Below are 15233 nucleotides of genomic sequence, written 5' to 3' on the forward strand. Positions count from 1 at the left end.
AAGCCAAAGTTTCATTTAACAGCCTGTCAGTTTTTTGATATGAAGCTAATGAATGCAGTGGCAAACAAATCCATCAAACCTAACATCAAAACAACTGCACTTCATCCTACCAAATGGAAAAATGAAATACAACCTGCAGGCCAGCTCTTTGATCCAGCCTAGCCAGGAAGCAGACAAGTGCCACCACAGCTGCCACACAGAAGTAACCATGGACTCCATTTAACCACAGGAGAGAACGATCCAGAAATGGGAAACATTTATCTCAAATATGCACCAAAATTTCCTTTCAATTGCTAAAGCATTTCATAGTTTTAAATCTCTACCAGAAAAAAATGTAGCATTTTACACTAGATCACTCTGATGTTCAAACCAATAAAGATGCCTAAAATAACTCACGATGGTATGTTCCACTCATACTTCAGTTTTGAAAATGGAGGTTTATTAAAAGCCCTTCTGTTCTTTATGAAAGCTCCCTAAAGACAAAGAAAACATGCCCATCTTCTTTGTACAAACACGTAGCACAATCCTGTTGCAAAGGAGGAACTCACCAAGCACTCTCTGAAGCTGAACTCTGCCTAAGCCAGTAGGCAAATGGGCATGTAGCAACCTAGAACAATCCTCTCAATTCTTCTTCAGTGAAAACCTTACCTCTGAACAATGAAATGGGGGAAAATTACATAACCCTCTTCTTAGGTAGGTGAGTTCTCTTAAAGGCAAAGCCCTTCTGTTCTGGAGTATCATGCAGGATTTTTCTGAATAAAATCACCAATATCTCCAATATTATCAGCGAGCCTGGGGTTATCTTTTCAAAACCTAGTGTTTTGGTGTATTTTTCAATTAAATATAGGATTTTGTAAAGTTCTTTCCTAAGTTGTCAAAGTAGAAATATTGGTTTGTAATATGTAAAATATAACCAGTACAGACCCCACATTCTGCACCACATTAACTTCTGTCCCACAAAGGGACACTATTGGGAGTTTTTACATACCCATATAAACCCAATGTGACAGGTAAAGAAGACCTCACTGCACCTAGTGCTTCCACTAGGAAAAAGCATGCCATTATTTTTTTTAATTATCTGTCCCCCCCAAAAAGCATAACTCATCATCACTTGTGAATAACTATTTCTTAATAGCTATCATTTAGAATAAACTGGATATGGCAAAGAATTAAGGCAAAAATTTGTTAGTTTAAGAATTAATTTTGGGCACCCTCAAAGCCACAAGTCTTTTAAGTGCAGTTTATAATTAATCCATTATACATTTGTCCTTAAAAAAAAAAAAAACATAAAAACTAACTGCCTAATTCACAAATTTTCCCGAGACTAAAAGCTACACACACATGCATGGACAGCATGCACATACACATGATACAAGAGTGTGTAAAGAAACAGCCTTGGAGATCAATAAAAATGTGTCAGATAAATTATAAAGACACCAACATATGCACAAAAATGCCATCACAGCACCCTACAATATAAGATAACTTATTTTTCTGAGAATAGCCAAGATAAAAAATTGAGGGGTATAATTTAAGAAAGCATAAGTATGTTTTAGTGAAACATTCAAAACTGTATCCATTACAATTTAGCTTCCAGTTTTTTGTTGTTGTTTAAATAACCTTGTTTTTCACTTCATTTTATTTATTTTTTTAGTTTATTTTATTTATTTATTTTGAGAGAGGGAGAGGCAGAGAGAAATGGAGAGAGAGAATCCCAAGGAGGCTCCATGCTTGTTAGCACAGAGCCAGACCCGGGGCTCAATCTCATGAACCATGAGGTCATGACCTAAGCCAAAATCAAGGTCAGATACTCAACCGACTGAGCCACCCAAGGTGCCCCTAGTTTCCAGTTTTTATGCAGAATAACTAAATTAGTTACATCTACTCAAAGCAGATTCTTAATATATCACCATGTCAATTATTAATTGGAACTCCGTGGTAGACAGAATATTGCCCCCACCTTCGCACCCCTACCCCCAACAACAAAGACATCCATGTCCTATTCCCTATAATTTGTAGATATGTCATCTTATATGACAAAAGGGATTTTGTGGACTGCCTGCTCTGAAATGTAGAAGACCACCTGGAAGGACATGAGAGATATCTCTAGGAGCAAAGACCTGGCTGACAGGCAGCAAAAAAATGGGAATTCAGTCCTACAACTGTAAGGAACCAAATTCATCCAACAATCTGAGCAAGGGAATGGATTCTTCACTAGAATCCCAGTTAGAAATGTAGCCCTGCAAACACCCTGATTTTTGCTTAGTGAAACTAATATCAGACATACAACCTACAGGGATGGTAAGTGAGTATTGTTTTAAATCACTACTTTTATGGCAATTTGCTCTAGTAGCAATAGAAAACAAATACATTTCTCAGAGCAGCACCACCTCACCAAAATAAGGGAAGGGTGGAGACAACACCTAAAAACATCTCAAACACATGCAATCTAGTGCACTATTTACCCAAAACTGCAGTATAGCCATTGAACAATTTTGTACCTAGCAAAATTCCAGAACCAAGACAGTCATATTCCTTAACTAAATTGAGTGATACAAATCAGCGCAGCATGAATGGATATCCACATACCTAAGGTTTTCTCCCTCTCATAACAGATCTATGGGTGGAGAGGTATTTCTAATTTATATAGGAAGGAACAAACAAAATAAACAATTTTCCTAATGATATACGACTAGCCAGAAGAAAAGTTGGGCCTTAGATCCCTGCTTCCTCCACCACAGCGCACTACTTCTTACAGTCCCACAATCCTAGGCTCTGTCAGCTGGGATTTCAGAGGACCACTGCCCACCTCTCTTACTTGGTCACACCCCAGTCCCATTCTACATTAACAAAGAATGTGGAAACCCACCCAGGACATTTTAGCCTTGAGGAGAAACTAATCTGGCCAATACCCCGTGAACTAGATCTGAAACTCAGAGTAAACAAGCACCAGCTAATTTTCTGATAACTGAACAGCTGTGATAGCTGACTTACTCTGTCAATGATTAAAACTGCAAGCCACAGGGGCACCTGGGTGGCTGAGTTGGTTAAGCATCCGACTTCAGCTCAGGTCATGATCTCGCGGTTTGTGGATTTAAGCCCCACATTGGGCTCTGTGCTAACAGCTCGGAGCCTGAAGTCTGCTCCAGATTCTGTGTCTCCCTCTCTCTCTGCCCCTCCCCCACTCACGGCTCTGTCTCCCAAAAATGAATAAATGTTAAAAAAAAAATTGTTAATAAAAAAAATAATGCAAACCATAAAATACATACCTTGCTATTACTATGGGTGTATGGCTCTGTTTCAATGTAGATCCAAGCACTACCTCTCTGTGAAAACACTGCAGGTAGCTGGCCAAGGTACATACACTGAGTTTCCTATTTTTTTTTATTAGGTTTATGATAATATGAAGGATCCATAATGGGAAGAAGTAGTTCAGTTCTATTCCTTTCTAAATTACCCCTCATAAATAGAAATTACTCAGAACAGAAAAAGTCTTCTAATAGCAGGAGCTTTCCTTTTTTCATAAATCCATACAAATGGTTCCTAGGCTGCCAAAGGGCTCTACTTTTATTTTAATATATTATGTAATTTTCTAAATACACATGTAAATCAAACCTGGTGTTCTTTTCCCTGAATATATTTCTAAGTTCACAATGGTTCCACATACAAGCTTTATCAATGTGGAATGAAAAACACTCACTTATACCATGCAGTGGCCAAGATACAGCCACATAAGCTGTCATGTCATTTTCCACTAAATCTGTGTCAATTTTACACACTCCGTAAAATACACAGTTTCATTCATAGTTGCCCTCTGCCAGCCTATACCCTTGCCTTCAAAGCCATAGGAAAGAAAGCAACTTAATGTAAGCCACCATCTCTTTGAAGATGTCCTCTATTTAACACCACAGGGGGAAATTAATTAAATTTAATGGAAGTTGTTTCTTGTGAATGAAAATACACAGTATGTGAACTAAATTAAATATACTGAGCAGGAAATGCAAAATTTTGTACAAATGCAATATAAAGATACATTTCTTATTAAAGTATATTCTGCATTACTTTCAAGAAATTTATTTCTGCACTAAGGGAAGTTTTAATCATTTCTTCTTACCACCCTCCCTCAACCTCTTACTATAATTTTTACAGACATTTTCATCTATAAGTAGTTGTTTTCTAAGCCATGGAACTAAATTCCATATTTAGTCCATGTTAGGTAAAGAGCCAAGTCTTTACCTAACATGGAGCCACAGGGAGCCACTGGGAAATCTCACAAAAAAATAATTGGTGGCTTTAAGAAAGGAAGCAAACATCAGTTGCATAAAATTACCTCTCAAAGTAAACTTCTCCACAAAAATCTCAAAACAGAAAACTATAGCTATAAATGATAACACATGCTATGTAAAACAAATATATCTAGTCTGAAAATAAATTACCATGGTGCGAGGCACACAGTATTAATGAAGGGAAAAAAAGTGCTGCATATGATCTTAGATTTCCCACCACAATAACCAGAATACACATTTAATTTATGCCTTATTTTTGAGGCATAACTTACCAATTTAGCAACCTTCCCATAGTCAATCCATCTGACTGTAGCAAAATTTGTAGATTCTGCACAGTTGAAACCATGATTAAAACCAGCATGGTAGCCATATGGAAAAGTAATCATAAATTCTCCAGCCTCCTGAGTGACCTGCAGGGTACAAAACATATAATATTTTCAATTATCAGACTTTCCAAATTGCAAAGACAATTAAAATATATTTCCTATTAAAAAAAAAGAAAAAAATGCCATGATATCAGAGCTATCTAGTATAAAAGAAGTTCCCCCAGATCTTTATCCAATCCTTCAGTAGTTTTTCAGGAAACTTTAAAGACTTTTCTAAACAGGGTGTGACCTCTGGCAATGTAATTCCCTCATTCAATCCATAATCAAAGATATTTTATTTTATTTGAAGCTGTCTTTAAGTTATCCAAGTAAATTTGTTCATATTAGCAATCAATGTGCATATTTTTAATACTTTAAAAAATCATGTTACTGGAGTTATTTCACAGGACATATTTTGACTGATGTTTGTTAGAGCTAAAAAAAAAAACTTCAATAATGCATGCTCAACAGGCTTTACTATTAATTCTATTGCTAAAGAGTTGGTGATATTCACCAAATTATTCTTCCATAATATTCAGAAAACATTTAATTAACTGTGTTCCATTTAATAGTAAAATTTCTATCAAAGAATTATTCAAATATGTATGTGTAAGTGCATCTTCAAATATAATTAAAGTAACTTGAATAAACCAGTCAGAGATTAAAGACCAACATGAAAAATATACTTATTCCACTCCTATTTATTAGGCTAAAGACATGGCTTTCTATAATTACCAAAACACACAAAATACACCATGAGCTGTAGAAAAATAGTAAAACAAAATTTTTTGGTGTTTTTTTTTAATTTACCTATACTATTATGGACTATCAAATTTATTATCCATGGTTAATTTTCAGTCCTAAAATGTTGAGAAATATGTGGGTATGTACATGTATGTAAACATTCAGGAGGCATACTGTATAAATAAATAACAGTTGTACACAATGCAACTCGGTTGCCATTTTAGGGATGCTAAAATGTTGTAAAAGTATTTTCTTTCCCAACAATCCTGAAATTTATCTCATCATCTTCTCCCCCATGACAGCCCAGCAGGTGTTCTATCGCAATGAGCAGCAACTCAGTTGCCACCTGGCAGGCAGAGAATGGCTATCAGTGTTCAACATGGTTCCGGTTCCATCATGAGCCACATGAGAACACAGCCTGGTTCTCTCCTTTCCTGGTCTCACTGAATTTCATTAATTATAATTGTGCTTGGAAACTATGCTTTCCCTATACTTTGTGATAAAACAAAACTCACCCTGATCACCTGTTTATAACCCTACATAGATGGGGGAAGAGGGTGCAGCTGCTGCCTTTGGAATAAGGAGACTATCTTCACTGCTCCACTGAATGCCACCTACAATCTTTTTCTACTCTACCTAGAAAATCTTGCCATGTTGAAAAAGAGCACCTGTTCCTACTGAATGGGACTCTAAATTTTATGCTTCTGTATAATTTCTAGAAACAGGTCAGTCCCAGTTTACCAAAATGTAAGGCTAATTAACTGCCTTTGGTGTAATATACAGGTCAGAAAATAGCGTAACAGAAAAGAATAAGTCACTTTTATTATAAAACTAAACAATCACCACAATTCCATATAATGAAGGAAGTTGAAAAGTGCACATGATCTAAAAGCATACATTATGTTTATTAAGTACTTTTTCATATATATATATGTACATATATATATATGATTATGTGCAAATACATTGAAAGAAGGAGGAAAATAATGTTTCTCCAAATGTGAAAGAACTGCCTAAAAAGACGGTCGAAGTAAGGAGAAAGAATATGTTCTGTATAACATATATTATGCAAAGCCCTTCTTAGAGGTCATCTCTTTTCATCCTCATAACAGCCCTATTAAGTAGGTACTATTGTTATCATCATTTTCCAGCTAAAGAAACTGAGGCTTAGAAAAATTACATAATTTTCCCAGGTGACAGAATCAGGAATAAATTTGTGAAGTTTAATTTGGAAGTCTACACTACTCTGTCCCACGTTACATTACCATTATCAGAGAATATGTTTCTTGAGGAGCACAGAGTTATCACACATCCTTCATCAATGTAGAAAGGGAAGTGGCAGTATTTCATATGAAAAACTGCAATTGCCAATCAGATGATGAGGCATTGGTGTCTTCAGAAGCCACAAAATGTCCCACCCTCAAGAGAGCAGAGGAGAGCCATCTGGTGATTTACCAAGGAGTATTAAGAAGCCACAGCCCAGAAAGGGGTGGAGGGCACCTGCCTCCTTCTCCCCAAAGCTTAGAAAGGAGCTATGAGTTCCAAGGCCTCCATCCTGGGGAAATGAACCAATCCCACAATCCTACTACTTCACATAATCCCTTCTCCAAAGACCAGCTTGATCAATTATCTATCACCAGCCCTAAAATCATAAAAGATTTTCTATCCTTGGGAGACCCTAGTTCACTCATTCTCCTCTGTCTTCTAAAACTCCAACTTAAATAAAAGTATCTGATCAAGCTAATGCCAACCACCTAAAAGAAACACTCACTGATGATGTGTCTGAGACTAAAAAACCCAGTGCCCAGAGGTATCTGCAAGTGAGACAGAGCGCCACAGCAGCAGTGGCCCATCTCAGGGACACACCCCCCGCCCTCTGTAACAGTGGGCACTGTGACAGCGCTGCAGTTCAAGACCAGCCTCTCTCCACATCTGTGCACACCTGCCACAGTGCACATCTCAGAAGCATGCTTTTTGTCATGGGTAAGACTATGTGAGTAAAACAGTGGTGACAGCATCTCTGTGACACAAGACAGATATGTCTCATGCGTGAATATAGCTAGATGCTTTGTGCATGAGCATGGATTCCCCTCAAGCTGAAGAATGGTTCCTGGTCCTTGCAAAAATTCCACTTTGAACAAAGCTGGGGATTGGGGGGTGGAATGCACTTTAAGGGCCTGAGATTAATAAGAGGTAAAGATTTAGTCACAAGTGAAAAACTTCTGAGGTGAAAAACAGCAAAGATTATCGGAAGAAAAGTCAAATTAAAAATGAAGAAAAAAAGAAGATGAAGAGGGTATAGCTATTTATTAATGTTTCTATAAGGAGCTAATTACTAAATCCTCCTCTGAGAGGGAGCTTTTACTTATCTGGTCAAAAGTTTTTTGTTTTTGTTTTTTTTCTTCATTTTAGCTTCTTCACATAAAAGTTCTCATGCTCTGTAATAATTCTGACCCAATAACTACCCATGGACACAAAAATAGAAGAATCTAGCATGTACTGAGTCTTACAGAACTTAATCTTTAGAAATACTCCAAAGAAGCAATATCTGATTAAGTCATCAGGCAATTTTATCTATAATGAAATTTTCATTGTGCTATGTCTGAATGTGTTTAGAAGCAACATACTGGTGTCATAATCATTGACTCTAACCAAACTTCTAATAATAATTGTTTTTAAAAAATTGATCACATATATATAAATTGTTATTCATAATCACATATTGATCACATAAATATATAAATTATGTTATGTTTTATGTTATAAAAGACTTCAGTGTATAAGTGCTACATCTCATTTTGTTGAACGTTCTGCATTTTATTTTCAGTATTGTTATAAGTGAACTATAACCAGCATGAAATCTCTAGTAAATGTATCCTGAAATAAAAGTAACTTCAAATTAGTATTTAGACAAATAATTGCCAGGTTATAAAACATAAATCTGAATTTTCCTACCCACATCCTAAAATTCATATTTGAAGTCAAGCTTGTGTTACACTTGTCTTAAATATAAATACTACACACACGAAATGAAATGTTAAAGAGTAATACTAATATACCTTGTCAAAGGGAATACCATACTTCTTCAGTACTGAGGGAGATATCAGTGTCATCTTGTGGCGAAGAAATGCATCACACCCTTGAGAACTGCTTGGGAAAAAACCTAAATGGAAATAATAAATACAAGTAGTAACATGTCAATTATGATAAAATTTCGGACAGGTTTTGTAAACCTTACGTTCTAGTATTCTCACAGAATGACAGCTTTATGCAAATAGAGACTAACTCCACCATCAAAAAAAACCTCCGGTTCTAAAAATTAGAGTCAGAATTCTTAAAAACTAAGGAATACATATGTATATCACTAAAGGTAGACCTTCTTACAAAAAGAGCTCCCAAAATTATTTTCATAACATATAAGATTACTAAGCCTTACAAATTTATTTTTTTTATTTTTTTAATGTTTATTTATTTTTTGACAGAGAGACAGAGCATGAGCGGGGGAGGGGCAGAGAAAGAGAGGGAGACACAGAATCCGAAACCGGCTCCAAGCTCTGAGCTGTCAGCACAGAGCCCGACGCAGGGCTCGAACTCAGACTGGAAGATCACGACCTGAGCCGAAGTCCGATGCTAAACTGACTGAGCCACTCAGGTGCCCCAAGCCTTACAAATTTAAATGAACACATTTTAATTCAACCTGCCTTGTAACTGATGAATGTGCAAAGTAATAAAGTTGATTAGGAAGGTAAATACGCATTTTCATAAAGAAATCTCTCATTTTAAAAAGGCTCCTAGAAGTGATCATTCCAGATACACTTGTCCCAATGCCTGGCAAAGAACAGAAACACAGCAGTTTCCCACCTTTCTGTGTTTCTTTTTGATCAATTTAAAACAGTTAACTGCTAGTGTAGATAATGCTGCTATAAACACTGGGGTGCACGGATCCCTTTAAATTGGTATTTTTGTGTTCTTTGGGGAAATTTAACTCATATCTGGAATCTAAGAAAGAAAACAAAAAGCAAAGGGAAAAAAGAGAGAGAGAGAGGCAAACCAAGAAACAGACTTTTAACTATGGAGAACAAACTGATGGCTACCAGAGGGGAGGTGGGTGGGGACATGCATGAAATAGATGAGGGGGATTAAGGAGGGCGCTTGTTGTGAGGAGCACTGGGTGAAAGTGTTGTATCACAATACTGTACACGTGAAACTAATATTACACTGTACATTAACTAACTGGAATTTAAATTAAAACTAAAAAAAAAAAAAGGTTAGCTGCTATCAATTTCCTGAACCAACTTCCTGGCCAGCACCAGTCAAATGCTTGGACACCTGCTCCACCAGCCTGTGTGGGAGCAATGTTTTGAGGAGTCCCTTAAGTGAGGAAGCTTAACATGCAGCAACCCTTTCACTCAACAGTATATTACAGACCAAAACAGAGTCGTTTTTTTCTACCACTGACTCCATCCCTGCAGTGCTGAGGCAGACTCTCATGAATTCAGCTATGCTAAGCTAGAGGAAAATGAGCATGCATGACCCTGGCTCTTCACCTTCCTCAGTCATAGGGAAACACAACCATGGCAAAGAGAGTAGGAAAGCAAGAAGGGAAAGGCACACATGGAAAGACAGAGAAGAATCCGAGACAGAGAACCCAGACAGAAAACAGAACTCACCAGGAAAACAAGGGATGCACATGAGTAAAGCGGGAAGAAGCAAAGATGCTGTTTAACTCCTCCACTACCAAAATGAAGAGAAAGCCACTGGAAATGCCAGTTATCTAACTCTGTGCTTCAACACACAAATAGGTCAAGCATGTGACGAATCTGACAAAAGGATTACCAGTACTCATTAACTCCATGAACCATTTTAACCTCATGGAAGTATCTCACAAGAATATTTTTAAAGTAAATAAGACTTTATTGATGCTACCATGTAGTATGTGCTCATCAGAAGGAAATAAATCAGCCAGCCAAGAAATAGTCATTAGGTTATAAGGAACCATCTGCAAAAAGGCAGCATGTGCTGCTTAAACATCTGCACTTGAATTTTTTAAGTAGTTGGAAATATTAAAAAGTATATGCCAAAGGAAACAACAGAACTATTACTATTCCCTATAATACCAATGAGAATAAAAAGAATAATTTTGCCCTATATGGTCATTTGATGCAGCCCTTTGTTTATGGTTAATACTTATTATACGTAAGTAGAAAATAAAACTTTATACCAAATAAGCAACCCAATGAAAAAATGCAGACTTCAGAGAATGAAGAGAAAATACCACACTAGTGTAATGGCCATATCTACACAATATGAAGTCCTGAGTCTTACACCACCGACAGTAAAGCACAGCAAAGTCGTCCCCAAACGCACAACCCATGGAAACATTTTAATATTACAATTCAAGTGGATTTAGCAAACTTTTCGAATCTGTAACTTTGTGCATCCTAAATGAATTGAGTTTTAAATTAAAATCAATGAAGAAAGAGGAGTCTATTTAATTTTCTTTTGATATGGATTTATAATCAGGGCCTGAACAATGTGGTGACTGGTCATAAGTTAATTTAAATTGGAAAACCACGGGAGGAAGGTAATTTACAGTATATTAAAAAACTTGAATTGGTTTAGAATTTATATTTACAACAGGCTATCAAAATTATATTTTACATCACTGAAAAACACCTCGTAAACAGCACAATTTATGTTCAAAGCATGTAACTCAAAATGAATTTTACCTCAAAATATCTACAGCAGTACATAGCTTATTCCACAGTGTATGAAAAGTATGTTATGTAACATATAAGCAAGCCAATATAATCAGAATACTTATAGATACAAAATGGTATTTTTAAAAACTCAGAGCAATGCTGGCTGAAGAAATGCTACTATCTTTCATAATTAGTTTAAAAAATGCTTTGGAATCACCTACATAAAAAAAAACTCTCTGATATAAAAGATAACATTAGAGTAAAAAATTCAACTTAAGACAAGTTGAGTTTTTCAAGAGTCACAAAGAAAAGAAAAAAGTGTTAAAATTTTTGCAAATAAGTTCTTTAAAATATGCCTTTCAGAAGCATTTTTTTCTACTCTAGTATTTGCTTTCTTGATGTTAAAGTTCTGAATAATTTATTTGGAAGAAGTGGTCTGTAAAAGTTATATTTTAATGTCACTACTATAACATTCCATAAAATTTTCTAGTTTACCAGTCACACTCTTTTCATGATCTTGGAAATCAAGAAGTTCCAACAAGAAAAAACTTCTACACTGACCCTTCAATGATCTAAGAGTAGAAACAGCAGCTAGCATCCCACTGCCACGCCTCACACCCATCTTCACCAGCTAATATGCCAGGTGTAGAACACAAAGAATAAACCTGCCACATCTTTCTGCAGCAACTACTTTTGTCACATTAGGTCACCTGGCTTATTCTTACATAAAAATAAACATATTAGGTAGGGGAGCAAGACACAAAATCTGCATGAGTGTTGTGGGGTAGTGAGGTTTTACTCTTTTCTCCTACAGGGATATTTTGGTAAGAATATTTGAGAGGCAGACTACAAGACATGAACTATGCTATGGGATTTTTGTATAAACCTTATCCAATGCCCTCTACAGATGCTTGACACACAAGCTTACTTGAGCACCAACTTTCCTCTCTCCTTTACCACTCTGAATGAACACACACCTTTTCACTGGTATTAAATAGCAAAGCTAAGTTTTAGACCAAAGATCTAATTGTTTGAAATATTTAAAGCCACCCTCACCTTGTCCACATGGCCAGCAAAACAAGAGAGAATAGCAGTTGTTAAGAACTCGCTGAGTCTTACTGAGACATGGATTCTAAACACAACTTCAACACTCATGTAGCTTTGAACAGTCGTGTAATCTCTCAGCTCCTCAGTTTCCCTGTCTGTACAATTAGGATGCTATTATTATCTTCCTCACTGGATTCTTTTTTTCCAGCTTTATTGAGATATAACTGACATGTAACATTGTATAAGTTCAAGGTATCAGAGTAAGAATTTGATTCATGTATATACTGTGAAATGATTACCACAATAAGTTTAGTTAATATCCATCACTTCATACAGTTACAGTTTTTTGTAATGATAAATTATTTTAATGATACAGTTATAATGTCATAAATTTTATCATATCATAATCATAAATGATATATCATAAATGACAATGATACAGTTTTTGGATATGATAAAAACTTTTAAAATCTACTCTCTTAGCAACCTTCACATATACAATATTAACTATAGCCACCATACTGTACAGTACATCTCCAAAACTTATTCTTCTTAGAACTTTTAAGTTTGTACCTTTTGACCACCTTAACTCATTTTACTTACCCACCATGTCTGTGAACCACCACTAAAATCTGTTCTCAGTATCTGTATGTTCAGTTTTTTTAGATTCCACATGTGAGATCATCTAGTATTTGTCTTTCTCTGTCTGACTTATTTCACTTAGTGTAACAACTCAAGATTCATCTATGTTGTTACAAATGGTAGAATTTCCTTCTTATGGCTGAAATTCCATTGTCTTCACATGTAACACATTTGCTTTATCCATTCAAATGTCAATGGACACTTAGATTGTTTCTATATCTTGGCTACTGTGAATAATGCTTCAATGAACATGAGAGTAGAGAGATCTCTTCCAAACAATGATTCCTTTTCATATATATCCAAAAGAGGAATTGTTGGATCATACAGTAGTTATAAATTTAATTTTTTTAAGTTTGTTTATTTTATTTTGAGAGAGAGAGAGAGAGAGAAAGCAGGGGAGGAGCAAAGAGGAAGAAGGAGAGAGAAAATACCAAGCAGACTCTGGGTTGTCAGCACAGAGCCCAATGCAGGGCTCAAACTCGCAAAATGTGAGGTCATGATGTGAGCCGAAACCAAGAGTCAGATGCTTAACTGACTGAGCCACCCAGGCACCCCCTATCTTAAAATGTTTTGAAGAAACTCCATACTGTTTCCTACAATGGCTGTCCTCACTGGATCATTACGGGAAACCAAAAGGATAATGCACAAATAACTTAGCTATAGTCAAAAGGTAGAAGCAACCTATGTGTCTGTCCATCAACTGATAAATGGATGAACAAAAAGTGTTAATATTCACACAATGAAATATTACTCAGCCATAAAAAAGAATTAAATGCCCATACATACTATAAAATGGAAAATATGATAAGTGAAAGAAGCCAGACACAAAACGTCACATATTGTATCATTCCATGTATACTGAAATATTCTGAATATGTAAATTCCTAGAGAGAAAGCACATTAGTGGTTGTCAGGGGTGAGGGAGAAGTGGGAGGGAACAGAGAACGACTGATTAATAGATACAGGGTTTCCATTTTAGGGTGATGCAATTTTCTTGGAACTTGATAGAGATGATGATTACACAATAAGAATATACTAGGGGTGCCTGGGTGGCTCAGTCAGCAGAGCATCTGACTCTTGATCTCAGGGTTGTGAGCACAGGCCCCACATTGGGCATGGAGCCTACTTTAAAAAAAAAAAAAAAGAATATATTAAATGCCACTGAATTGTGCACTTCAAATTAATAGTTTGTTTTATGTTATGTGAATTTTACTTCAATTTAAAAAAAAAAAACTTGTTGGCACCAAAAACCATAAAATACCTAGGAATAAACCTAACCAAAGAGGTGAAAAATCTACACAATGAAAACTATGCAAAGCTTATGAAAGAACTTGAAGAACACACAAAAAAAGTAAAAATAGTCCATGCTCATGGATTGGAAGAACAAATATTGTTAAAATGTTGATACCACCCAAAGCAATCTACACAGTCAATGCAATCCCTATCAAAATAGCAGCAGCATTCTTCACAGAGCTAGAACAAACAATCCTAAAATTTGTGTGGAACCAGAAAAGATTCCGAACAGCCAAAGCAATCCTGAAAAAGAAAACCAAAGCTGGAGGCATCACAATCCCGGACTTCAAGATGTATTACAAAGCTGTAATCCTCAAGACAGTATGGTACTGGCACAAAAACACTCAGATCAATGGAACAGAACACAGAGCCCAGAAATGGACCCACAAACATATGGTCAACTAATCTTTGACAAAGCAGGAAAGAATATCCAATGGAATAAAGACAGTTTCTTCAGTTAATGGTGCTGGGGAAACTGGACAGTAACATGCAGAAAAATGAACCTGGACCACTTTCTTATGCTATACACAAAAATAAACTCAAAATGGATGAAAGACCTAAATGTAAGACAGGAAGCCATCAAAATCCTCGAGGAGAAAGTAGGCAAAAACCTCTTTGATCTTGGCCGCAGCAACTTCTTACTCAACACGTCCCTGGAGGCAAGGGAAACAAAAGCAAAAATGAACTACTAGGACCTCATCAAAATAAAAAGCTTCTGCACAGCGAAGGAAACAATAAGAAAAACTAAAAGGCAACTGACAGAATGGGAGAAGATATTTGCAAATGACATATAAGATAAAGGGTTAGTATCAAAAATCTATAAAGAACTTACCAAACTCAATACCTAAAAACAAATAATCCAGTGAAGAAATGGGCAAAAGACATGAATAGACACTTCTCCAAAGAAGACATCCAAATGGCTAAAAGACACATGAAAAAAATGTTCAACATCATTCATCATCAGGGAAATACAAATCAAAACCACAATGAAATACCACCTCACACCAGTCAGAATGGCTAAAATTAACAACTCAGGCAATAACAGATGTTGGCAAGGATTCAGAGAAAGAGAATCTTTTTTGCACTGCTGGTGGGAATGCAAACTGGTGCAGCCACTCTGGAAAACAGTATGGAGATTCCTCAAAAAACTAAAA

At 36.1% G+C, this 15233-nt stretch overlaps 1 protein-coding gene and 1 long non-coding RNA gene across 28 annotated transcripts in view; one reads left to right on the forward strand and one right to left on the reverse strand.

Moving 5' to 3' along the window:
- Nucleotides 1-15233, reverse strand: part of KDM4C (lysine demethylase 4C) — a 425929-nt gene that overhangs the window by 294617 nt on the left and 116079 nt on the right. For 25 of the 26 annotated variants that reach the window (XR_008291191.1, XR_003416491.2, XM_027047047.2 and 22 more), the window contains 2 exons: nucleotides 8455-8558; nucleotides 4559-4696 (listed from right to left, as the gene is read on the reverse strand). Coding sequence is in view for 23 of the 26 variants with exons in the window: in XM_027047047.2 (XP_026902848.1) it covers nucleotides 4559-4696; nucleotides 8455-8558 (242 nt within the window). In the remaining 3 variants the exon portion in view is untranslated. Of the gene's footprint in view, nucleotides 1-4558; nucleotides 4697-8454; nucleotides 8559-15233 lie in introns of those variants that run through there. The other variant, XR_008291192.1, reaches the window with a different exon arrangement.
- The window catches only part of LOC113595864 (uncharacterized), a 67696-nt gene continuing 59695 nt past the window's right edge, over nucleotides 7233-15233 (forward strand). The window contains exon 1 of one of the 2 annotated variants that reach the window (XR_003416493.2): nucleotides 7233-7378. This is a non-coding gene — a long non-coding RNA (uncharacterized LOC113595864). Of the gene's footprint in view, nucleotides 7389-15233 lie in introns of both variants that reach the window. The other variant, XR_003416494.2, reaches the window with a different exon arrangement.

Source organism: Acinonyx jubatus, chromosome D4 (genome assembly GCF_027475565.1).
Source record: "Acinonyx jubatus isolate Ajub_Pintada_27869175 chromosome D4, VMU_Ajub_asm_v1.0, whole genome shotgun sequence".
In the NCBI taxonomy this organism is placed as follows: Eukaryota; Metazoa; Chordata; class Mammalia; order Carnivora; family Felidae; genus Acinonyx; species Acinonyx jubatus.